We start from the raw sequence: 24,963 nt of genomic DNA on the forward strand, positions 1-24,963 counted from the left end.
GATAATAACAACGTTTTAAAAAAGGTTAGTTGGTTGGAGTCAACTCCAGAGTCAAGTCCCTAAAAAGGGTACCTGTGTGGAGGTGGGTGTGGCAATTTAGCTCTTAAATTCAGAGAATGATGCTGAGTAAAGGTATGAATTAAACTCTGTGTGACTTCACAGATGGCAGAAATTGAAGCATTTCTGAAGCATGCCACACAAGCAACCAGACCATTCAGTCTTATTAATCTCACATGGTCACAGGATTGAATACAAAGTCTGATTTCTACACAACACAGAGAGGACTTCTTTCTTGGACTTAATTACCGCCCACCAGATACAGGTGCCACTGGAAACATTTAGTGAAGAACTCCATCATCCCCAAAGACAAGACCACGCAGTAAGGGACAGAGCCTCCCCAGTAACTGAGGTAATACTTCGTGTCAGCGTCATCTATAGCAATGATCTAAAATACTAAAGCTCTCAATTCAAGGGAGAGCTTTCAATGCCAGTTATAGTGTTCAAAGTTCCAAAACCTTGATGTGGAGTATGGATGGACAAAGGAAAAAAGGAAAAAGGATGAATACAATTTATAGCCTTGAACTTCCAAAGGCTATTTAGATAACGTATGGCTTCAGTTTTCAGTGCAGAATGGGAATCACAGATGTCCCTGAACTGAGCCTCCTTTTCACGGAGGGAAATGTGGAAAACTGTAGAAACACCAGATGATCACAAAGAAGATGAAGAAAGGGAACAGGCGATGGTGCTAGAAGCACTGGGGAAAGAAGAGTCTCTGATTGAAACAGGGTTTCCACATTTATGGCATTTTTTTTCCCTTGCAAGTGACCTGATCCTTGCTCCTGAATGACATCTCACAGATTGGTAGCTCTCTGCTACCTTCTCCTGCCTTTTGATATTCCAGAAATCTAGGCTCTGCCTTTGAAAAAGGCATCAAGACCCTCAAAAGAATCCTCCTAGAACTGCTAAGCAGGGTGTGATGCTGAGAGCAGGAAGAAGGCCTGATACAACAGCTTCTGCTAATGTGGAAGCACTGTAGAGGTACTGCTTGGCTAAAGGAACCTCTCCCTTCAAGAACCTCTCTCTACCAGAAGTGCATAAACTGCTCCCTACCAGAACTGCTACTGGACTAGAGTGAAAGGAAGTAACAGAAGCCAAAATCATGCCTGGAAAGAGAGGTTCCTCCTGAGCTCTACCTGAGGACTCCTCTGCCTTCCAATGCGGGGACAGAACACTGGATTCCAAAAATGTTCACAGCACTATGCCAGCAGGTGGAGCCATCAAATCGGGGGGAGGGGGGGATTACAAGTAGGATATTTGCTTCCCAAGTGTGGGTCAAAGGCAGAAAACCCACCAGTACTGGACTAATGGAGCAATGGGGAGAAAGAAAAGTTCAGGCAGTACATTAGTCACAATATTTCTCCTCTCTGTTCCTAATGGTTGATGGCATTAACTTTAAAAGTAACTTCAGCATTGTGAATATTTACCTGGGTAATTCATTGGATGCTAATGCTGATGAACACTTATGTCTGCTACACAAACACTTAGTATAAATCTATCCCGCTTTAGCCTGCCTCACACTACGTGGACCCTTCTGCTGCGCACTAAAAGTTCCATAGTTCACTTTGATTACATTGCACTTGGATGCTGACAAACCTTAAACATTGAGTTGGTGAACTCTTAATGCTGGGCCAATGACTAGAAACCCACAGGATGGCACCACTGTGTGGTCTCAACTGCCAGATCAGAATCGGTCAGCAGCAACCCTAAACGTGATGAGTGGTCAGCTGTAGACATTTGGAATGATTTCTTTGTTGCTGATCCAACCGTTCGACCACTGGGATTTGACCTGCCATGTCACCTTTGGACTCTACTGAACGGGTTCCAAACTAGCCAAGGAATATGTGCAGACCCCATGTGTAGAAGTTGGCTGTGCAACAACCCACTTTATCAACGTGGTCTCTGTCAGTCAATGTTGTTGATGAATGTCAATTAACCAGACTTCATGGTGGCTTTAGGGCCCTTCTTTCTGCTGATTAAGCTGCTGTCGGTTGGATTGGCAAGCACTGCAAGCACTAGAAGAAGTAGTCCACTTTGATCTACTCCCATTAAATGCACTACAGAACTTTTAGTGCACTGCAGGAGAGTCCACACCGAACAGTTAGTGCATGGCAGGCTGCTGTGGGGTAGATTTACACCTCAGCTTCTGTCATCTAAATGTTCATGTAGACCAACTTTACTTTAGTACTCTATAAAGGAAAAGGAAAAAAGGAAAAAGGATGAATACAATTTATAGCTATGAACAAATTGTTATTATTTAAGAAAAGGAGGAAACATTTCCAGTACCAAAAATCAGCATTTGGCAGAGCAAAGAGCTAACATGAAAGGAACGAGTACAGATATTATTCACGTGCTGAACAGCAAGTTTCAAATTGCTTTGGACACTCAGATTAAAAGATTGCATTTCCACAAGGTATGCAGGAATTATGTTGACATTAAGAACATTTTTAATTCAATTCTTTACAAAACAGGCAGCCATCATAACTTCTTGAAGAAAAGTCTACCATTTTAGTGAGCCCAAACAGAACATTACAGTTGCTTTAAAAAGTTGCTGTGCAATGCAGTAGCCGCGGCACAGAGGCCTGAACTCTTTATTGCAAAGCACTGGCTCTACCGCCAATACCGCGGCTATGTAAATTCGTTTAAGCAATCTGAGTGGTATGTGCTAGTGAGAGTCCAAGTACAGCCCCACATTTTGAATGAATTGCTGACAAAATATTTTTTCAATGTGCCTGCCAAAGAAGCATTACAACAACTCAGCTTTGAGTTAATGAAAACAGAGACAAAAATCTTTGCACTCCTACCTGGCTGCATCTACTGCGTATTTATTTACTACATGGGGAAAGTGGCTTAGTCCTTAGATGTGAAAAATGTTTCTTGGTAATGAATCAAACATGAGCCTGGATCAAAAAATTAAATGTAATAATAAAACTGAGACCGAGGCTACAACCGCAATACACCATCATCTTAAGTTATTGTCAACGTATCTTGGAGCCAATAAAGACAGCATCTGTCTTTCACACATTGAATTGCAGAAAACTGCAGCTCACTTAGCATCTGAGAAACAGTCATATCAACAAGAATGTTTCAGATACAGAAAACTTTTATGGGAGAAAGAGCTGTTTATCATCAATGTAAAATGTTATGAACGCTTAAACTATTCCAAAGCTATGCTAAGTGACAGCATAGACTGCACATCAGGACCAACACTGAAGCAATTATTAAATTTTGCTTATGGCTAGCTGCTTTTTAAATCAGAAATATACTTTGATGTCCCAACAAAATAGAGAGAGAGAGAAAGAAAGAAAGAGAGAAAGAAATTCTATTTACCCTATAATCTTCATTCACAGTGAGCCACAAGGACAAACCAAGAAACAAAACACAATTCAAAGTACAGCTATTATGTTATATTACTCTAACAAAATATTAGGATATTAGGCATTCCTTGTATATGCAAGGAAAAATATACCCTGAAGTTTGACAGTGAAGCAACCTAGTTAACCAAAAATTCAGCCGGAGTTCAAAATTATGTTTTTGTCCACTCCATATAAACTTGAGTGCAGAGCTACAAAGAGATTGAAGAGACAGCATGAAAATGCCTGCTTCCACCCATCGCAAATTACTTCAAAAATCAATAGTGGCAAAAAGGCACTTTGCTGCAGAAAGGGATTTTTCTTTTAATTTTTTAACTTTTGAACCTTAATCAGTAAATATATAAAAATCTGCATGGAAATACCTGCCAACTTGCTAAAAGTTCAACATATTTGTTTTTCTTCTGCAATATTTAGTATTGACCAAGTACTGCTCTTAGAGGTAGTACATTCTCATTTTTTCCATGTGAGTTAATAATATATTCTGGGCATTTTATGTGGCCTTTTCAAAAACAAAAATATAAATAAGCTAGTACATTAAGAACAGAAAAATACAAACAAAAGGTACATTGCAACACTGAGTAGGTATTACAGTGATATGAGCGGAACTGAAGACACAACTAAGTCTCTTGACATTTCTATTTAGCTTGTAGTTTAACATTTTTTAATTAAAAATGTTTGAATAATTTTTGTTCCTGTTTTTATTATATTCAATACACACATCATGCATTCATGTAATATGGTATTGCTTTTATAGTTTTCCTCTTCAAGAAACAGGTTTACCTTTTGCTTCTCCAAAAAAACTTTTAACATTCATTATGTTGAGATCAGGGCTGTCAAACGATTAAGAAGATTAATAGCCATTAATTGTAAGATTAAAAAAATAGCCATGATTAATTGCAGTTTTAATCACACTGTTAAACAATAGAATATCATTTATTTAAATATTTTTGGTGTTGGAAGGGAAGAGTGTGTGTGTGGTCTAAAGTTTTACATTGCACCCAAAACCAAAGCAGTTATGTAAAAAAAAAAAAATCTACATTTGTGAGTTGCACTTTCACGATAAAGAGATTGCTCTATAGTACTTGTATTTTTCAATTCACCTCCTACCATTTTTAAATCTTTTTTACAATTCAGATATTTATAATAAAAAATATAAAGAGCACTGTACACTTTGTATTCTGTTGTAATTGAGATCAGTATATTTGAAAATGTACAAAAACATCCAAAAATATTTATAATAAATTAAAATTGGTTTTCTATTATTTAACAGTGTGATTAAAACGGCAATTAATCTCAACTAATTTTTTAATCTAGTTAATTTATTTTGCATTAATCACTAGAGTTAACTGCAATTAATTGACAGCCCTAGTTGAGAGAGACAGTTTATCACAACTATTTTCTTGACCTTCAGTATTAATAAAGAAGATCACATTTCTACCATGAAAACAGTAGAGCTGATTGAAAAACAGAATTTCCATCCCACGGGAAATTACAATATTTTGACATTTGTATTCATCCCAAATCATGTTTGAAAAGACAAAATATCAAAACTATTTGTGGAACAAAATGTTCTAGAAAAAAAGTTTGATTCAGAAATGTTGAAATATTTCGGGTATTAATTTCTGCATCTTCCTGAGGGACCGTACCATCATAGCACTTGTATTTCTGGCTCCCTCATTCCTCTGTTCTCTCCTCTGGTCCCAGTTCCCTAACTGGGCTACATCTGTCTGTCTCTTCCCACAGAAAATTTTAGATTTCAATGAAACGCTACTTTCTGACAAAAGCGTGTGGAGTGTTTCAGTTTGGGTTTTCTTGAACCAGCGCTAACAGATTAATGCTCTAATTTTAGACTATATAATTCTTGGGCTCCATAGTTTCAAAACCTTTTGGATAGATGGAGATTTGAAAAACTGGGGGCTTATCCAAGGTTGCTTTCCAGATTTCCCAACTTTGAACATTTTAAACAGAATGCCGGCCAACTTGTAAAAGGCCAGCCAGCTTTGAAGAGGCTACATTTCATCAACAGTCCCCTTAAAGGCAGCTGGTAATTGTAAGTTATCTAACATTCTTTTGAGTTCCCTCCAGGTGAGGAGTTAAGTTTTTCAAGACTGAACTTAATGAATCAGAAATCAGTCCTGCTCAGCTACAGCTACAAAGAAAATTCGTTTACTCTTAAGGAGTTTTCGATCCCAAGTCCTTGTCAAGAAGTAAAAGCCTTTCTACATTGTATTTATGAAGCTGCCTTCGGGTATAACAAAATCATAACTACTCACTATGACAATATGCAGACATTAGCCTATGCGCAATGCATGCTACCAACAGAAGTGAACATGTGTCTGCCAGAACAGCGACAGTGAAACGTTTGAATCTGGTTCATAATAGCAGCAGCATAACCATTGAAGTGAAATACATATAATTTGCTTTTCAGTGTTTGATTTTCTTGAAAACCACACTACTTTCCTCCCACTGAATTTTACTGATATGTAAATGTTGATGGGTGTGACCAAGCTGTCACAGTGGAAATAATAGTAACAGAAGTCTAGCATTGTCATTTGGCTCCTAAATTCCTAATAATAATATCGGAACAATTTGTAAATGAGCAAAATGCCATCATATCAGATAGCTGGGAATGATTAAGTGCAACCAAGTGTATTTAAAGATAGGCTTTCCAACTATCTACATGAGTGTCCTGAGTTTGCATACATGTGATCAAGGAGATGTGATTTACTGAAAGTGACACCTTCTATATTCTGAAAGGGGCGGGGGGAGAGCAAACATTCTGCAAGTGCCTTATTATGGACATTGGATTAACCACTTCTGCCTACTATTTCCCCTTCTATCCTCATCTGATGACCTTGTAAAATATTTTGCTCCCTACTCATTTGAAGGTTATTCTGACAAAAGACTGTTTATACTGCTTTCCTTCCACAGCAATTTTGGATTCCCACAGTCACATGACTTAAAGGTCTTCATTAATGAAGCAGAAGTCAACAGAATGAGCCTACAGTGAGCAAACAAATGGATAGTCCAGTGTTTATTTTGCTGCTTTATGTATTCTATAATTACTTTCCCAATAAAAAGACTCAAATAGAAATCTGGTTGCCTGACCCTCAAACTTTAAGTTTGCTGTTTGGAAACTGTCTATGCCCTAAGTAAATTGACCTGGTTATGAGCCTACCCACAAATAATATTTTAAATAAAATTGGAACAAAACCAATTAAATTACATTTGCTTTTCCTTTAGTCATTCTAAATCCTTTTGGAGGATTTTCCAAATATCCAGTAGGACCTTACTATCTCTTCCAAATTACAACATTTATATCAAACACAGAAGTTAAAATTTTGACTTTAGACATAACCTTAAACATAATGAACTACGAAATCTGCAAAAATATTTTTGTTTTCACTATTGAGTATTTTTTCTCCAAACACCCCCATATTTAAATAAAACTGGAGGTGACAGGATAATCTGGCCTTAAACGAAGTAGTTCTCAGTGGTCAGCTCCCCAAATGGCCCTTTAAGGGGTTGAAAAGTTCAGTTTGAGGACCTAAGGGGCATGTGGAGAGAGAAGAAGAGGTCCCAGGAATGAAGTTCCTGGGAGGAAATTGTGTCACTTTATCTTTAAGAGCCCGGGGGCTAGGTGCCTTGCAGAGAGGGCAGGGCAAGGCTCCCCTCTCCCGACAATGAGGAATGAGCTGGGAAAAGAGGATCAGCATAAATGCTGCCTCTTCCCCCACAGCAGGGCAAATGCCTGCACAAAATTCAGTGAGTAAGAAGGCTCCGGCAGGGCCCTGAGTTAGCAGGGAGAAGACAGTAGAAGAAGGAGGCTGTCCCCTGGATCCTCCCAGTCTGAGGATTAATTGAGGAGAAAGTGATCAGCTGAGGCAGGAACTAGCAAAGGCCCTACAACTGGCTAAATTATAACCCACCCCCAAGGAGTGGGGCTGGGGCTCCTGCTCTAAGGAGAGAGAGTGTGACTCTTCCATTGTTGTCTACTTTGTTCCAGGAGAAGAGCTGGGGAGAAAGGCTGTTTGAATCACAACCTAAATCAAGGAAAGGGTCTCTGAGGTGTTTCCTCAACCAGGACAAAGAACTGACCAGGACTCGTAAAGGGACTCAAAGTAGGGTGATTTGGGGCAACTCACAAAGACAGTCAACGTTTGTAGAAAACTTAATAAATAGGATCCCATGAAGTGGGTGCATATTCTTAAGCCAACCTAAGTCTGGTCATTGATTGAAAAGAACCCGAAGGGGATGCAGTAGAGCCACAAGGGGGTGTGCTGGAGAGGCTTACCCTTGGCACCGAATTATTTGCATCTTGATAGAAAGGCTGGAGCAAGAGAGAACATGTCACAAATGCATAATTGAAAACACAGTTTATAGTAACTGTTATTAGCAAAAACATATAAAGTTGAACATGGTAAAAACACTGATTATATTGTTTAAACTAATAAAATGAAACACTCAAAATTCACAAGCATACCATCTGTGTCCTACTTTTGTTTAATTGTTGCATGTTGCATTAGAACTTTTAAGACATGCAAGAAAAACTAATGTATTCAATGTTTCATTGCTACTTAATCTTACTGTCAGACCCCAAGTACCAAAATCTGTGAAAGATTATTTCCTGGCTTAGTTTCCACTTCAAAACCCAATAAGTTTCAATACATGTTTTTACAAACAGATACTCAAAGACAGAGAAGCAACAGAGAAGCATGCAAACGTAATGAGTTATTATATGACCCTTAACTGACTCACTAGATGTATGCTGCTAATTTTAGACTCAAATTTCTCTCTATTCCACACAAATTTGGAATGCATATCTTGTAAGTCTAAAAACAAAATGCAGAATCAGTACGAAGTTGACAAAAATGGTTGCTCGCCCTAAATGATAGAATGCTAATCAACCTAGACTTCTGAATTCCGTTACTTTGTGTCTTCAGTTTTGATTTATGTGAACCAGACTTGCATCTTAGTAGATATCCATGTTATTTAAATAAATCAAAAAAGATACATACGACCATTCAGACTCCAGCTGCTTTCTATAGACTTTTACAACAGCAAGAGCTACATTCAAGTTCTTATGCTCCAGTAGTTCTCTCACTTTCTCTGAATTAAGGCAGGTGAACAGTACCATACAAGAATAGGTAATAATTTTCTCATCATGGTGATTGAGGCAATTCCTTTAAAAAAAAGAAAAGAAAAAAGAAAGAAAAGAAAATTTATTGTTAAGAATCAAGCTGGAATAATGTAGCAGTGGTATTTAATAAGAAAGGAAACATGAAGAACTTCATGAACTACAGAGCCATCAGCACTGGAATGCATAAGAGGTGGTGAAATAAATGGCACCTACGAAACATATAACCATTTTCAAGTAATCTTACATATCAGATTTAAGGAAAATTGCAAAGCTAAAATTAAAATGGAGTTAAGTAAAGTTTTTTGAAAAATAATTCCTTTCACCACCAAAAGATAAAGACTTTTTAATCTGAAAGAAACAATATCACAAATATTTCCTCATCTTAAGTAACATCCATTCTGCATGTTAGATCCCAAACCAGCGAAGTGCTAAGTGCACTTGATTCCCACTAACTTCAACAGAAGTCAGGGATGCCTAGACGTGATAAAAAAAAGAACATACCAGTAGGACCACGGAGTTTACACTACCTCGGGACTGGAAGTTTGTAACTCTGAGGTTCTACTATAGTTATCTGCAGAAAGTTCTATCAGGAAGGATATAAAGTATTCAACACAGGGACATGTGTTGCCAATTTCCAGGATATTATTGTGACTCTTGTAATAATTAGTGTTTTTCTTAAAATTGTAGGTTCTGTATCAAGTAATTACATGAGAATCTCAGTTTTCATTTAAAAATATATATATATATATTTTTCTAGCCCTCAAAGTTGTGGAGAAAAAGGTTTGAAAACGTGGCCCAAGCACACCATGACAGTTCAAACAAGAAAACAAGGGGGGGGGAGGAGACAGTTTCATGATATTTAAGCCAAACTCATGACTTTTTTTGAGGCTTGATTCATGATTTTTGAAGCCTTGGGGCTAAAAAGGTTGAAACCTGATGCTTCAGGATTTAACTATTAGAGACGAGGATGAGACCTAATATAGAGGGCAGATTATCCCACATCTGCCTATCATGAGGTTCTTACACCTTTCTCTGAAGCACCTGGTATAGATACTGTGAATCACTGGATACTGGACTAGATGAACCTCAGGTCTGAAACAATATGGCAATTCCTATGTTCCTAAATAAGCTAATTTTTTAATTCTCCCTCTACTTTCTCTCCAAATCCATCCTGTGTAGTCTCCCGCCCTCCACTTCCCGGGTTGCTGAAGACATCTCAGAATACCTTTCTGAGAGACACCAGAAGTCTTATTTGCACTATATCAATGATGTCACAGAATGATGCATTTTAACAACTCCCATCATTTCTGACGGATTATGATGACAATGAGCAATTACGTTTTTGTGGGAGAATTTTCAAGTTTGCATATGTTTTTTTTTTTTTGGTTTTTTTAACATGTAAATGTGGGGGCTGAGAAGCCATAAAAAGGGGGCTGGTTAGCTGACGAGCCAATAAATAAATCCATTATATCTCTTTGATATGAAACTTTGCAAGCCTGAAGAAAAAATGTTAATGGACATTACAGCTTCCTTTGTCTGCTGTTCAAAGTTTTTCACTTGAAACAGCAGTAGCTTGGTAACATAAAAAACTTTGAGCACCAAACATGAAAACTTGATCATCAGTTAAAGATTTCTCTCTCAGGATCACAAAGTTTAAAAGAAAGCTGTTTCACTGCCTTCCAGTTCCCTAGCTCAGCTCCCTGATCTGCTCTATTTCAGAGCTTCAGCCAGTCTCTCTTTCCTGCTTTAATTCCTATAAATTGCCCCTCATCCACTGTCATAATTAAACTGCCCACTCCAGTTTTCTTCTTCCAAACTATAACTGCTTACGTTTCATATGTTTGCACACATCTAACAGCTATGTGCACACAGTTTATCAGTAGAAAACTGGGTAAGGTAGTGAAGAAGGGGCAGCAGAAAGGGTGACAGCAGTAAGAACAGTGGTTGGGAGGGCAGTGGACAAATGGGTTATGAGAAGAACAGCTCCTAACCTGAATGTCTTAGGAGGTCTACAGGAGGAGAGTTCTTTTGCAGATCTTATGTGGTGGGGATGAGTGGGGGGGGGGGGCCAAAAAAAACGAACAAACAGAGAAAACCAACTCCACTCCTGCAGACTTCCCATGAACTGATTTATGGCTCAGAGGACAAACGCGGGGAACAGCGATTTGCGAATAGTCCATCCAGTGAAATGCCAACCCTTAGTGCCATCGTTTTGATGAAGAATTCTCTGTTGGCTTCCCTTAACTGACTTATCCTGAAAAACAACATGTAGCCCAGTTTCAAAAAAAAAAAAAAAAATTAGTGCAAAATCATTTCACACAGTACATAATACACGTTTTATGACAAATTAATTTGATGAAGAGAGAGGATAGGCTACATCTAATGCACACACCTTGTGGCAGCGTGTAGGGTGTGTGTAGCTACATGCTGCAGTGAAAAATGGGCTGTAGCTACATGTCAGTGCAATGCTCTGGAAGGGGGAGGCAGTAGCGAAAGGCTCTGCAGCAGGAAGCTGCCCGAGTCTTTCTCCACTGCCACCCACCTGCCAGAGCCTTCCCCTGCAGCAGGGAAAGGCTCTAGCAGCGCCCTGTGGCAGGGAAAGGCTCTGGAGGTGGGACACTACACTGCTATTTTTAGCAGCGCAGACGGAGAGATGCTGTTTGTCTCTTTTCATCAAATTGATAATTGTAGACAAGGGCACTCCCCAGATGGGCCCACCTGCACAGACCTCATTGCAGTTTCAGAGACTGTGGTCAGGTCTACACGACCGCTTAAGTCGATTTAACTTACGTCACTCAGGAGTGTGAAAAAGACACCGGTCAGAGCAATGCACATTGCAGCAACTTAAGTGCTGTCCTCCAACTCTCCCGCCAACATAGCTTCCCACCTCTCGCAGAGGTGGAGTAATTATGCTGACAGGAAAACACTCTACTGTCGCCATACAGCATCTTCATCCGATGGGCATCAGTGACACAGCTGCACCGATACAGTTGTGCCAATGTTGCGCTTCTAGTGTAGACCTGCCCTAATTCAGTCAAAAATCAGTATCTAGGTCCATGGAGATTTCAAGATGGAACTACTGTCAATCAAGATAAGCATGACTTAAAATCAAAACTGTAAAAACACTGTATAGCTGATGTGCACTTTTATTAAAAGCAAATTAATCCCAAAAGATATTTCAGGCCAGATCTAATGAAATACTGTAAATAAAATTTGTCATTGAACAGCTGTATGTTGTTGTAAGCTTGATCCAGGAATTTTGGCCAAATCCACTCTTTAGATATGTAGATACATATGTAAGTGTGCAATACTTCCTATGTATGCCAACAACATTCAAAGGCCTTTTTTTTGTTTTACTTTCACTCACCTTTCTCCGTCCCCTCCCCCCATCAATAACTATCATGTTTATAGGTTTCAGAGTGGTAGCCATGTTAGTCTGTATCAGCAAAAACAACGAGGAGTGGCACCGTAGAGACTAACAAATTTATTTGGGCATAAGCTTCCGTGGGCTAGAACCCACTGTATCAGATGAATGGAGTGGAAAATACAGGAGCAGGTACAGATTCATGAAAAGATGGGATTTGCCTTACCAAATGTGAGGTCAGTCTAACTAGACAATTCAATTAACAGCAGGATATGAAGGGAGGAAAAATAACTTTTGTAGTGATAATGAGAGTGGCCCATTCTCAAACAGTTGACAAGAAGGTGTGAGTAACAGTAGGGGGAAATTAGCATGGGGGAAAATTAGGTTTAGGTTTTGTAATGACCCAACCACTCCCAGTCTTCATTCAGGCCTAACAATGTTCATGTGGCAGCAATTTGAAGTTAGGCAGAGTTAGGTTCTCAGAAATGATTACCGCATTCCTCTCTGTAAAGATCTCTGAACAAGACCTCAGCAATTGAAGCAGATGATTTACACAGATCTTCTTCTAATATCTTCCCAAAGAAACCAGTCTACTGTCAGTTTAGAAGAAGGAGGTTTTTCAGGTCCGTACTCCCGAGGTGGAGTAACATATATACATCCACAGGATATGGTCTCAATGGGTCTATTCTCCCCAAAAAGTTATTTTTCAAAGCATTATGGCGCTAGTAGAGTAGCAAATATCATGTACAAAAGATCTAAATATAACCATAAGGATTACATTAGAAAAACCCATGTAAATGCTTACAAGAAAAGATCTGGGAAAGCACACTTCCAAATGCTATTCTGGGAATCTCCATTTCCTGCTGCAAGGTTTCCAAGAAACTGGAGGCTACAACGTAAAGCTGAGGAAAAAGAACACATGTTAACAGGAAATTCAGAGAGATCTCAAAGATTAATAAACTCATGCAAATATCAGTACATATCTATACTATGAAAGCCATCCATTTCAGAAAATTGAGACAATATTTATGTAGCTCTAAAACATATTTATCATACTATATATATATATATTTCCCCATATTTGCTTTTCTTATACGGTGAATTAATTTTGTACTCAAGAATTCCATAAAGCACATTATACACCCCAAAATGACAGACAATACTTTTTTTTGTTTGTTTGTTTTGGTAGAAACATTGGCTAACAATAGTATTGAATATGAACGATAGCCACTGCAGAGGAAGGGGTTGGAAAGAATGACCAATGGAAGCACAATCAAAGTAAGTTTGCTGCAGGAAGGAGCAACAGTTGCCACATTGTCTTTTCCATATTTGTGGTGGCTTTTTTCAGTATTTGATTACTGGGACTCTGCTGGCTAGTAGCAGAGAAGGCCATGCACATTACCTGAACTGGCCATGAAACTAATTCTGAAGCTGCTAGCAGGACCAGATAATATAGTTCTTGTCCCACTCCAAATTACTTCAGCCATGGGAAAATACACCAGCTCATTTCACTATGTGTGGCGCCATAAACAAGAGACAGTAAATGATGGTGGCGGGAAGGCTAATTGTATTGCCTCAAATGGAATGGAGCCCACCCTACCCTCAGATAAAACAGCAAAGTGGCCAACACCTCTGTAAACCCAAGCAGATTTTGAATGGCAGGTTGCAAAGCTGCACCACCTGTCTACAAAGTTATGGACATGTGAACAAGGCTTCGAAGGGCTGGAAGCATGTATGTCAGCCATGTAAGTGACTACAGAACTAGTCTCTGTCTGCAAGCAGTGGACAAAACTACAGGTAGCACAGAACACTGATGACCACCACCACAAACATACAGTAGCAAAATACCAGTATTTATTTTTAAGTTCCTTCCATCCCTTATACCAGTTACATCCCTACCCTCTCGAGAAGAGCTCGCGAAATACAGGGCATTTCCCAAAAACACTCAGGAATATGAATGGCAAGTTCAGTTCACTGTTATTCAGAAGGAAAAATTATATTTTGTTCATAGGTTTCAGAGTAACAGCCATGTTAGTCTGTATTCGCAAAAAGAAAAGGAGTACTTGTGGCACCTTAGAGACTAACCAATTTATTTGAGCATGAGCTTTCGTGAGCTACAGCTCACTTCATCGGATGCATACCGTGAAAACTGCAGCAGACTTTATATACACACAGAGATCATGAAACAATACCTCCTCCCACCCCACTGTCCTGCTGGTAATAGCTTATCTAAAGTGATCATCAGGTTGGGCCATTTCCAGCACAAATCCAGGTTTTCTCACCCTCCACCCCCCCACACAAATTCACTCTCCTGCTGGTGATAGCCCATCCAAAGTGACAACTCTTTACACAATGTGCATGATAATCAAATTGGGCCATTTCCTGCACAAATCCAGGTTCTCTCACCCCCTCACCAAAACCACACACACAAACTCACTATTACCAGCAGGACAGTGGGGTGGGAGGAGGTATTGTTTCATATTCTCTGTGTGTATATAAAGTCTGCTGCAGTTTCCACGGTATGCATCCGATGAAGTGAGCTGTAGCTCACGAAAGCTCATGCTCAAATAAATTGGTTAGTCGCTAAGGTGCCACAAGTACTCCTTTTCATTTTGTTCATAGTAACTAGACAAACTGTACTGCTGCACAGCAAATCTGCTACAGGGTAAAACTAACTACCTTTATGTTGTATCATGAAACAAGGTAACAAGATGAGGAAAATATCATTTTAGATTATGAAAAATATATTGCAGTAAGTAGACCCTCAACAAGCAACCCTTGCAAACAATCTGATTCACTCATTACCCACTTTATTTGTATGTAATGTGGCAAACTACTTCAAGATACTCAACACCTTAAGGTTTCACTTCTGGGCTACGTCTGCACTGACAACTGTACATGGTTACCTGTGTGTTGTGCCCCATTGTCCACATCTGAAGCATGTTCCTGAAGGAGGGTGCACAGAGTGAACACTTGCACACGAGGGGTGTGGGTCCAAAGCTGTTCTACAGTGCAACGTAGATGGGAGCAAGGGGCATGTACCTGGTCAGGAGTATTGACAGTCCTCTAGGGCCATTCCCACAATGCACTGATCCCTTTTGCTACCTGACCCTTACCCAAAAGGGTATAAAGGTCCCCTCCCCCATTGCCAGTGGTACTAGCAACCTGCACTGAACACTTCAAGATCAGTTCTCTTGTGAACTCTGTTGATCAGCAGAGTCAATCATGGAACATATTTCAAGAGCTGCTGCCTGGTCTCCGGAGCACACCCACATCAACGTGTGGGCAGAGTAAACCACTCTCCACAGCTTTGCATGGGTTGGCAGGAACATACACCTGTACCAGGACATTTCACAGAGGCTGGAGGAGGCAGGCATTCACCAGACTCCATCCCAGTGCATATAAGAGCACATAAAGCACCTCAGACTCCTGTAGTGGATGGTAAAGGACTCCAAACAATCACTCTAGGAGGAGACCTAGCACATGCCCCTGCTACAATGAGCTGAACCGGGTGCTCTCCAGGGCTGCGAATACATATCCTGAAGTAACTCACAACCCCTCCTCAACACTGCCAGCCTCATCTTACGACAGGACAGCAATGACGGACAGGGCAAGGAGGCAGCAGGGACCTCAGAAGTCCTGCAGGAAGCTCCAGGAGACTCTGAAGAAGAGAAGCATGTGATTCTGACCTGTACCTGATGTACCCAATTGAGGGAAATCCACAAGTAGCCTGAGGAGGACCCCAAGCTGCTACAGAAACCAGAATCCGAGGCACCCCCACGTTCTCCTGAAAAATCCCCTCTTGCTCCAGTAATACATGCCTGAAACTACCCCTCCCCCACACTCCAAAACAACTACTCCCTCCTCTCCACTTGACTCCAACATGATCCCCAAACAAGATACAGCTGAAAATCAATGACTTCATTTAAATCCTATGAATCACTATAAAGTATTTAGCAGTCTGTTTTCGTCCTAATTAACGAGCAGTCACTGTGCCCCTGTGTCTGTGCATTTCTCAGCCAGTACTACAACAGTCCCTGGGCTGCGCAAACCAGGAGGAAAGGGAGGGAAGAGAGGGGTTCTGAAAGGGCCCAGGTGGGAAAAGAACGATTTTCTGATATTTGTGCAATATACCACCTCTCTCCCTCCCCACCAGTCTCTCTCCCCTTATGAATGGTAGTGTCATAAATATAAAGGGAAGGGTAAACCCCTTTGAAATCCCTCCTGGCCAGGGGAAAGCTCCTCTCACCTGTAAAGGGTTAAGAAGCTAAAGGTAACCTCGCTGGCACCTGACCAAAATGACCAATGAGGAGACAAGATACTTTCAAAAGCTGGGAGGAGGGAGAGAAACAGAGGGTCTGTGTCTGTCTGTATGCTGCTTTTGCCAGGGACAGACCAGGAATGGAGTCTTAGAACTTTTAGTAAGTAATCTAGCTAGGTATGTGTTAGATTATGATTTCTTTAAATGGCTGAGAAAAGCATTGTGCTGAATAGAATAACTATTTCTGTCTGTGTATCTTTTTTGTAACTTAAGGTTTTGCCTAGAGGGGTTCTCTATGTTTTGGAATCTAATTACCCTGTAAGATATCTACCATCCTGATTTTACAGGGGGGATTTCTTTATTTCTATTTACTTCTATTTTTTATTAAAAGTCTTCTTGTAAAAAACTGAATGCTTTTTCATTGTTCTCAGATCCAAGGGTTTGGGTCTGTGGTCACCTATGCAAATTGGTGAGGCTTTTTATCCAACATTTCCCAGGAAAGGGGGGGTGTAAGTGTTGGGAGGATTGTTCATTGCCCTTAAGATCCAAGGGTCTGGGTCTGTAGTCACCTAGGCAAATTGGTGAGGCTTTTTACCAAACCTTGTCCAGGAAGTGGGGTGCAAGGTTTTGGGAAGTATTTTGGGGGGAAGGACGCGTCCAAACAGCTCTTCCCCAGTAACCAGTATTAGTTTGGTGGTGGTAGCGGCCATTCCAAGGATAACGGGTGTAATATTTTGTACCTTGGGGAAGTTTTGACCTAAGCTGGTAAAGATAAGCTTAGGAGGTTTTTCATGCAGGTCCCCACATCTGTACCCTAGAGTTCAGAGTGGGGGAGGAACCTTGACAGGTAGCCATGTGGAAGGCGGATGGGTCTGCTGGGTTGCTTGAGTACAGGCCTACCTAAGTCTGGGAAGGGAAAGGGAACCATTTGATTGTCTGAGGAACGTCATAGTGGTCCATTCTGCCTGTGACCATTTCAGGTATTTATTACCAATCCCAGTCTCTGGTGAGTGGCCTCTTCCCACCCCAAGCCACTCTGCAGAAATTGGGAGAAGCAGGGGTGAGTGAATCATGCACTTCAGCAGCTGCTCAAACACACAGTGCCATGCCTTTTGGCAGTGGAGAGGCAACTGGCTTGCAGTGTTAATCCAAAAACTTCAGAGCGGAAAATATATTTGAGGTCTGATTTGGTTTACCTGTCCTTTTCAGCGCTCTTTACTGGACACAGGGGCCAGACTTTCTGTCAAGGTCAGGGCTCTGGAGGACTGGCTCGTTGGCAATGGCAGAAGGGCTATCGCTACACTACAGAGCTTACAGCAGCACTGATGCAGCTGCAGCGCTGCTGGTGCAGATGCTCCAAGCCAGTGGGAGAGAGCTCTCCCATCGACTTAATTACCCCAGGCCCCGCGAGCGGCAGTCACTAAGTTAGTGAAAGAAGCTCTCCTGCTGACATAGCACTGTCTACACAAGTGCTTAGGGCTGTGGAACTCAAGTCAGTCAGGGAGCGACTTATTCATATCCCGAGTGACGTAAGTCATACCGCAGTAAGTGGTAATGTGTACATATCCAAGGAGTCAGGAGCAATTTGGGTTCCTTTGGGGAAGGGAAGATTGTGCTCTAAGGCAGGAGAAGGCAATGATGAACTGTTTCATGGAGAGGGAGTACGTCAAGAGGGAATTGGACAATGCACTCATGCAATCACTGGTACAACTGGTGGGAGAACACTTTTGGGTCCTGATCACCACTGTGGCTGCTGCTCCTCTCCAGGGACAGGCAACACTTTCTCCTCCTCCTGGGATCCAGGCTGCTGCTGAGGCACTGAATCCCACCACTACCCTTGCTGAGGAGCAGCATGATGGACAGCCAGCACATCCTCCTGCACCAGCACCTGAAATCCCTCTTATGTGGAATCCTCCAGAGCATGCAGGAGGAGAAACAATGAGCCCAAGTCAGTCTCTATAGTCAAGCCTGTGTTTGTTCCCCAAACTCCACAAAGGCGCCATCCCAGTTTGTCCCCCCAGACAATATTCTGCAGCCCATTCCCCCTTGTCACAGCAATAGGGAGGTGAAGGGCAAGGGCACTTCTCCACAGACAGTATGTTTGCCCTCTTCTCAAGGAATTTGATCAGGTGTTTTGATCATTTGTTCCTATCACAAAATGTCACAAGCTCTATGTCTGATACACGTCTGTAAATAAAAAGTTACTGGTCACTTCACTTGGGTGTGCACCTTGCTTTCCATGCATGAGCAACATGATAATTCCCATACATTTGGGATGGGGCAGCAGGATTCACAGCAGGACTGATTTCTGTAAATGTGTGATGCTACAGAAATGCAATGAATTCTGTCCTACCCATCCTCCTTCCTTCCCCCAACCTTAAATCTCCTTCTGTTAAAAAACCCAGGATTCATGACAATGAACTGAGCTGTGAAATACCTGTTGCTGACCAAAGCACCAGAATGAAAATCAGAAGAAACCTTAACTGAAGCATCGTTATGGCTTTGTTAACGTCTTAACTGACAAAACAGACAAAAGAAACAAAAGTAAATTAACACCAAAGATATCTGCTTTTACAACTCCTCCACCCCCCACCAAAGAGTTACCATTTGCAACCCTGGGAGTAATTCATGCATAGCTCCTGACAAATGCTGTGAGCAACAGTGCCAGAAAACACTGGGAAGAAGAAATGTGCAAAACCCCTCCCAAAACGTTACAGAACTATTTTTAAATTAAATTACTTGAACAAAGCTTAACTGTTCTCCATAAAGAAAAGGAGTACTTGTGGCACTTCAGAGACTAACCAATTTATTTGAGCATAAGCTTTCGTGAGCTACAGCTCACTTCATCGGATGCATACTGTGGAAACTGCAGAAGACATTATATACACAGAGACCATGAAACAATACCTCCTCCCACCCCACTCTCCTGCTGGTAATAGCTTATCTAAAGTGATCACACTCCTTACAATGTGTATGATAATCAAGGTGGGCCATTTCCTGCACAAATCCAGGTCTTCTCACCCCCCCCCCCACACACACACACAAACTCACTCTCCTGCTGGTAACAGCTTATCCAAAGTGACCACTCTCCCTACAACGTGCACAATAATCAAGGTGGGCCATTTCCAGCACAAATCCAGGTCTTCTCACCGCCCCGCCCCCCCACACACACACAAACTCACTCTCCTGCTGGTAATAGCTCATCCAAACTGACCGCTCTCCTTACAATGTGTATGATAATCGAGGTGGGCCATTTCCAGCATAAATCCAAGTTTAACCAGAACGTCGGGGGGGGGGGTAGGAAAAAACAAGGGGAAATAGGCTACCTTGCATAATGACTTAGCCACTCCCAGTCTCTATTTAAGCCTAAATTCATAGTATCCAATTTGCAAATGAATTCCAATTCAGCAGTTTCTCGCTGGAGTCTGGATTTGAAGTTTTTTTGTTGTAAGATAGCGACCTTCATGTCTGTAATTGCGTGACCAGAGAGATTGAAGTGTTCTCCGACTGGTTTATGAATGTTATAATTCTTGACATCTGATTTGTGTCCATTTATTCTTTTACGTAGAGACTGTCCAGTTTGACCAATGTACATGGCAGAGGGGCACTGCTGGCACATGATGGCATATATCACATTGGTGGATGTGCAGGTGAACGAGCCTCTAATAGTGTGGCTGATGTTATTAGGCCCTGTGATGGTGTCCCCTGAATAGATATGTGGGCACAGTTGGCAATGGGCTTTGTTGCAAGGATAGGTTCCTGGGTTAGTGGTTCTGTTGTGTGGTATGTGGTTGTTGGTGAGTATTTGCTTCAGGTTGGGGGGCTGTCTGTAGGCAAGGACTGGCCTGTCTCCCAAGATTTGTGAGTGTGTTGGGCCATCCTTCAGGATAGGTTGTAGATCCTTAATAATGCGTTGGAGGGGTTTTAGTTGGGGGCTGAAGGTGACGGCTAGTGGCGTTCTGTTATTTTCTTTGTTAGACCTGTCCTGTAGTAGGTGACTTTTGGGAACTCTTCTGGCTCTATCAATCTGTTTCTTCACTTCCGCAGGTGGGTATTGTATTTGTAAGAATGCTTGATAAAGATCTTGTAGGTGTTTGTCTCTGTCTGAGGGGTTGGAGCAAATGCGGTTGTATCGCAGAGCTTAGCTGCAGACGATGGATCGTGTGGTGTGGTCAGGGTGAAAGCTGGAGGCATGTAGGTAAGAATAGCGGTCAGTAGGTTTCCGGTATAGGGTGGTGTTTATGTGACCATTGTTTATTAGCACTGTAGTGTCCAGGAAGTGGATCTCGTGTGGACTGGACCAGGCTGAGGTTATGCTCAAATAAATTGGTTAGTCTCTAAGGTGCCACAAGTACTCCTTTTCTTTTTGCGAATACAGACTAACACAGCTGTTACTCTGAAACCTGTTCTCCATAAAGTACCCTGAAACAGAGTTGTTAACATATAACCAACACAATGCTCGATAATGGCATTACATTGCCTATATGCTCTCCGCAGCGCAAAACCATGGCCAAAGGTGTTAACCTTGGGGGTCCTCACCCAATAGTCAGTTAATACATTAGCATCAGCTGCAGGGGACTGAAACCCACCAAGAGATGTTACAACACAAGTACATGGCAATGCTCTATTGAACTTTTCCAGCAGCACCAGTCACAAGTCACCTTCTGGCTCCACACTGATCTACAATATGCAAGCAAATGGCAGCATGCATTTCCCTGGCCCATTGAGAACCAGGATCAGCGTGGGATCTGGCTGCCTGTATCGGCTTTGAAAACCAGATCTGTCCTGTGCCCACTTGCTCTAGAAGTATTCCTCTTTAGCCTCAGAAATGTTGTACAAGGCACAGCACGCCACAATAACGCAAACCACACTGGCTACACTGGCATCCAGACAGGCCCATAGGCACCACCAAAAAGCTTTCAGATGCCCAAAGGCGCACTCCACCAGCATTCTGCAGATATAGTTGAATTTCCTTGCTCCTTGGGGTGGCAATGTCAGAGTATGGCTTCATGACCCACTCCTAAAGAAGCTATGTGGAATACCACAAAATAAATGTGGGGACAGAAACACCATGCAGATCCACATCATTTGGGGGAGGAGGGAGAGGAAATCCCTTCCTCCACCATGTGGTACAATCCTGACCTCCTGAGCAACCTGGCATTTGGACTTTTCCTATATGTGCAGTGTTGGTGTTCATGAACCAATCCCTGTGGTCCACACTAAGCCTTGGAGAATGAGTGACTAGTAACCATGAATTCACTGGCCCCTTTCAGTGGAAAAAGAAAAATTCTGGGATGTGGATTCTGTCAATGGCCCCAGCACAGTTCGGAAACCTCATTTTCTGAAATCCCACTATAATTTCAGGGACTTTAGTTATGGCAACCACCCATGGGCAGATAACAGTAACAATAGCATGGCAAACTTGTATAACCGCCACCACACCAGTTGACTTCCCAACCCTGAACTAGTTTGCTCCTGACTGGTAGTTGTCAGGTATTGCCAACTTCCAAAGAGCAATAGCATCTGCACAGGTATGGGTTTCCAAAAACGAGTGCTCTGAAGCTCAAGGGTTGGTGCAAGCTGCTCACACAACTCTTTGAAGATCTGCTTCCCCATTTGGAAGTTCTGCAGCTGTTAGTCATCATTCCAGATTTCCAAAACAATGTGGTCCCACCGCACAGTGCTGGTTCACCGGGACCAGAAGCAGCAGTCCACTCGTGCATATCATTGCAATCTCGGCATTCAGTACATTTGTTCCATTGGACCCCACTGGATTTTTATTTGCCCTCTCGGTCAGCTATTGGTGTCTCAAATTTTTCTGGACTCATTCCATCCAGTACATGATCTTTTGTCTTGAAAGCAGGAGCAGAACCACATCATGGACTTGCTCTATGTTTTCAACACAGTCTGGCAGAAGGGAGAGATGACTGGAAGCTGCCATCGCTCAATGCGTAAAGGCAGCGTACAGCAGCGGCTCTCAACCTTTCCAGACTACTGTAACCCTTTCAGGAGCCTGATTTGTCTTGCATAACCCCAAGTTCCACCTCACTTAAAAACTACTTGCTTACAAAATCCAGACATAAAAATACAAAAGTGACACAGAACACTGCTACTGAAAAATTGTTTACTTTCTCATTTTTGCCATCTAATTTAAAATAAATCAATTGGAATATAAATATTGTACTCACATTCCAGCGTATAGTGTATATAGAGCAATATACACAAGTAACTGTCTGTATGAAATTTTAGTTTGTACTTACTTAGGTAGTGCTTTTTATGTAGCCTGTTGTAAAACTAGGCCAATATCTAGATGAGCTGATGTACCCCCTGGAAGACCTCTTGTGTATCCCTGGGGTACACGTACCCCTGGTTCAGAACCAGGGGTGTACAGTACCAGCAACGTATATCAAGGCAATTCCCAGCATCGCCTGTGAAGCACTCTGAGATACTGTCCCTGAAATGGTAGCACTACCTTCGTGTACTGAAAAAGGGCAGCATGGATATGGGTATATGTCTTTGGAGAATATATAGCCATTCCCAGCACAGCATATGTGGACACACAGTGCAGGTACAGGGTACATGTGCTAGCAGTACTTGGACATGTACCCCAGGGAAGCACGCAAGTGTACAGAGCCAATACACTAAGTAAATTTGTTTCCAGCTTTAGCCAGATTTCTACAATTGTTACAGAAGAATTGTTCCAGACTTTTCCTAATAAGGATTTTAAGTATGGGAACAAGATATTTCCTCATGCAAGTTAATATCGAAGACCCCTCTCCCCCCCAAAAAAGCCAAAAAATGTAAATTAATAAAAAATGAGAATGTCAACCCCACAAAGCCCACAAAATTAAAAGATACCCTTTTGGCAGTATTGACAAGCTCTCAATAGCTTGGCCTTTATTACAGGTTGGCCCAGAAACTTAAAATTAAATATTCAAATGCAGTTTAACAGATATTACAAACAGCAGCCCACTGCAGATAGTGGGAGCACAGATTGCCAGGTTTTGAAAATGTAAAATTCAGGATCTCTTTGAAAGGTGCTGTTCCACTGGGCAACCAGATTTCCTACAGAAGTCTGGGAATATCTCCCCTTAGGAACAATTAGAAAGCAAGCCTAAAATGGGGTCACTTGGGCTCAAGGAATGGTAATTTTATTTTTAATGTCTAAAATTTGTGTATTCCTTATATAATGCATTTTTAAATACATCTTCTTATTAAACTTTGAGTTTTAAATCTCTATCCTGCTCTTTTCCTGCACTTCTTATTTTCTGACCAGCATTAAGCTTCCACTTTTCTCATCCATCTGGCTTACTTCATGTTGAGTCAGAGCTTTGCTAAAGCACAGCAAGTATGGAAGTACTACTCTTCTGGAGAAATTGCACGGGAGGGCTTCTCTGCTAGCAGAAACCACCAAGGAGATGGATGGAAACATTTGCAAATCTGTTGGTGAAATTAGATAATACTGTGCTAAGAGGAGAACTACTCTGATGAACATATGAAGTAATTTTGTTGCACTCTGATCTTTTAATGAAGGCCTGGGGTGATGTATCCCAATTCATTTCATTTTGACCATTATAGACTAAGCTGCAATATGGATTGATAAACTAGGAAAAGTTAGAAGAAACTTTTCTAAAGTTCTGTTCTTAAGAAACGGGATTGCTATGGACATGTTTTAGATATGGTCACGAACACCCACGAACTATTCAGCAAACCACACACTTAAACCACAGTCCACACACAACTGATGAATAACTTGTTTTAACATTGTCTTTGCTTTCTCAAGTTCTTCTTGGAGTTGGGAAAGTATGCAGCTGATGAACAGATCACATTTTATGTATGGCCTACAAAAGAATCCAGTAGTGGTAAAAACATAAAAAAAGAAGGCATGACACAGACTACACCCAAGTAGCAGGAATGTGGATTAAATCAATGTCATTTTTCATAGCCAAGCAGCAAAATGAGAAGCCCTGATCCTGCAAACTTTTACTAATGAAAATAATCCACACTCACATAAGTAATCCCATTGACTGCACTAAAAAGATATACTTCTACTGACACTGAAGTCAATAGAACTACTTTGAGAGTAAGGATTATTCAAAATTTTAACGATAGCTATAGGGTCAGGACCATTATCAGTGATTCTACACAATAATTTAACAACAAATTAAGAACACTATAACCTATCCAATTTAAACTAATGGGGAATTTTCAGGAGGCAAAAATGTAATTATGCCCGCTTGAAATCTAGCTGTGGCACTGAGTTTAATAGGTCTACTATTTGAAAACTTTGGATTTTAAGGCACAGAATGTCAGAAATTTCATTTTATGTCTCATCTGAAAGATGGATATCAAGCCTCCAAAATACACTATGTCAACAGCTACTACTGAATTTCTCTTACAATATTTGAGAATCCAGAGACTTGGCTAACAAATTTAGCTGGGATACCAGCACCACCAAGATATACTATGGTTATACGAGCCTTTTTAGTACTGGCAGGCAAAACAAGCCTCGCAAGCGACATCTATTGGTCCTAAAAAAACAATCTCTAGTGGTGTCAAGCACTTTTTTCATCATATTAAAACAGGGTTTAGACATGCTACATATTAAATGACAAACATGTGTTTTGACCTCCAAGAATCAACATGGTACAAGATCAAACAGACACAAAGTATGTTTGGTATACCAGTGTATAATATTACCCGGAATTTTTTTCCAGCTGAGTAATTCTGCAACTGAGAACATCTGAGAAAGACTAGCTGTGCTTGT

General features: G+C 41.2%; 1 protein-coding gene across 4 annotated transcripts in view; it reads right to left on the reverse strand.

The window, feature by feature from the left end:
* ATXN10 (ataxin 10) overlaps positions 1–24,963 on the reverse strand; it is a 159,779-nt gene that overhangs the window by 89,497 nt on the left and 45,319 nt on the right. For 3 of the 4 annotated variants that reach the window (XM_048824729.2, XM_048824690.2, XM_048824711.2), the window contains exons 4-6: positions 12,741–12,837; positions 8,450–8,614; positions 7,726–7,761 (exon numbers count right to left, since the gene is read on the reverse strand). In XM_048824729.2, coding sequence (XP_048680686.2) covers positions 7,726–7,761; positions 8,450–8,614; positions 12,741–12,837 — 298 coding nt within the window. The remainder of the gene's footprint in view (positions 1–7,725; positions 7,762–8,449; positions 8,615–12,740; positions 12,838–24,963) is intronic. The other variant, XM_075121209.1, reaches the window with a different exon arrangement.

Source organism: Caretta caretta, chromosome 1 (genome assembly GCF_965140235.1).
Source record: "Caretta caretta isolate rCarCar2 chromosome 1, rCarCar1.hap1, whole genome shotgun sequence".
Classification (NCBI taxonomy): Eukaryota; Metazoa; Chordata; order Testudines; family Cheloniidae; genus Caretta; species Caretta caretta.